General features: G+C 36.5%; 1 protein-coding gene across 1 annotated transcript in view; it reads left to right on the top strand.

The window, feature by feature from the left end:
• The window catches only part of TTC39B (tetratricopeptide repeat domain 39B), a 163,475-nt gene extending 161,935 nt beyond the window's left edge, over nt 1-1,540 (top strand). The window contains exon 20 of the mRNA XM_011990864.1: nt 341-1,540. Coding sequence (XP_011846254.1) covers nt 341-431 — 91 coding nt within the window. The 3' untranslated portion in view covers nt 432-1,540. The remainder of the gene's footprint in view (nt 1-340) is intronic.
• Nucleotides 1,541-1,905: the final 365 nt, after the last annotated feature.

Raw genomic sequence — 1,905 nt, 5'->3', positions numbered from 1 at the left:
AAAGAAAAATTTTCCAATTTAAAAAAGGAAGTCTAATTATTTAGGACTAGTTCACAAAATTCATTCAGCCCTTCTCACAACCTTCTTGCTATGTTTATGAATGGTTTGGTAATTAAGCAGAACCTTGCTACTCAAAGTATGACCTTTAGATGACCACCAGGAAGCTTCTAGAAATGCAGATTATTGCAGTTCCCCCAAAACCCCCCAACAGAACCAGAATCTGTTACGCATATTAGAGTTTGAAAGTAAATAAGCAGATCACAGAGAAGAATGGGACAGTGGTGGTACCCTGGTATATAAATAAATTTTGACTATGCAATTTTATTGTTATTGTCTTCAGGAACAACTACAAAGATTACTCCTTGGAGTCCAGACTACACTTCAGAATTCAGGCAGCTCTTCACCTCTGGAGAAAACCTTCCTCAGATTGATCAGAACTTGAAGGATGGAATTTTCCCTCAATTAGCATCGGCAATCTGCTATAGATTCAACCTTATGTTAAAGTGGAAAAGTGATATTGTGAATAAGAGACAAAAAACTAATTTTATTGTCAATATTTTCTATCATCTGAGAGATTTGCTGTTGGTCTACATAATTTTTTTTCCTATGGAATGGCATTCTATATTATCTAGACAATTCTTATATTTTGCCTCCCCCAAAAGAATTTCATATTAGATTTGAATTGGGGGGTGAAGAAGTCTTTTGAAAGACTTGCAGATGCAATAGTCTAATTAGATTATTTATTTTTTTAATGTGGAAATTGATATTGTTTAGCAAATAGCTTACAAGTTGAGCCAATTTTAGATTTGTGGGTAGTTAAACTTTTGAGATATTTTGTTGCCTAGTATTTAAATTTCAGAAGATAAATAAATATCACTTACATTTAAAATAACTTAGCAGTGACCTTCAGAAGACTTCTGAAAAAGACAGTCTGAGAACATGAACACGGATGGGATGTAATGTACTTCGTGGGTTGAAGAGACCTGTATCTATAAAGGATGATCCAGTATTCAGTTAATGGTTTTTTACTCTGATTAAAGGTGGTGACATTTTGGAGAGACTGATTTTGAATGTACTTAAGTCTATTATAATAACAAAATTCAAAAACCCCTGTGTATCTAATGGGAAGAAAGTGTCATATTTTAGGAATTTTTCTTAACCATAGCAATGAGAGCCTGAAATACATACATAGATTATTTTTCTTCTAGGAAGTAAAGTTCCTGCTGCTTTAAATGATATGTAAAATATCAATAATTTTTACACTTAAGATGTTGGTAAGACCTAGTTTTCTAATCTCTCCAGCACTGTGATGTTTCCTTGTAGATATCTGGACCTTGCTTAGTCCCTTAGTTGGGAAACAGAATCAGGGCATGGAGCAGAAGAGAACTTGACACCCCGTATGGTCCTGATTCTGCTACCCGTTAGCGGTGAGTGAGGGGACCTTTAGGGAGTCTGCCGTGCCCTGTGTGTCACCATATTTTCTTCTTCTGTGAAATCTGGATTAAAGAACAGATGACTTTTCAAGGTCTCTTTCAGTTTTGTAACTGAGTCTATGTATTAGGTATTTATTTTCAACAAATGACTTTAAAATGTTGCATGCAAACCATTCCCACTTGGAGTGTTTTATTTTTCAGTCATCACCATTGTCCCCCATTCCCCACACGTATGTGTTGTGGCATCCAGAGTGAGGAAAGACAGTTCATGAGTCGATGAATCTGGGCCTTACTTCTGTTTCCATTTTGAGGAGTAACTTGTCACAGAAGCCTCTGCAGTTGAACAGAAGGAGCCACATATTGGGAGTCAGGAGTTCATCTCTGTGGGTTAATAGTTCCATGACACGGAGTAAGTAGCTCAGCTTTTTGTGGTTCAGTTGCCCCAGTGTGGATAGCGGCATAGTGTTTGGTA

This window comes from Mandrillus leucophaeus, unplaced genomic scaffold (genome assembly GCF_000951045.1).
Source record: "Mandrillus leucophaeus isolate KB7577 unplaced genomic scaffold, Mleu.le_1.0 Scaffold384, whole genome shotgun sequence".
Classification (NCBI taxonomy): Eukaryota; Metazoa; Chordata; class Mammalia; order Primates; family Cercopithecidae; genus Mandrillus; species Mandrillus leucophaeus.
The sequence above is the reverse complement of the archived record's forward strand: the minus strand, read 5'-3'. Positions and strand labels throughout refer to the sequence as shown.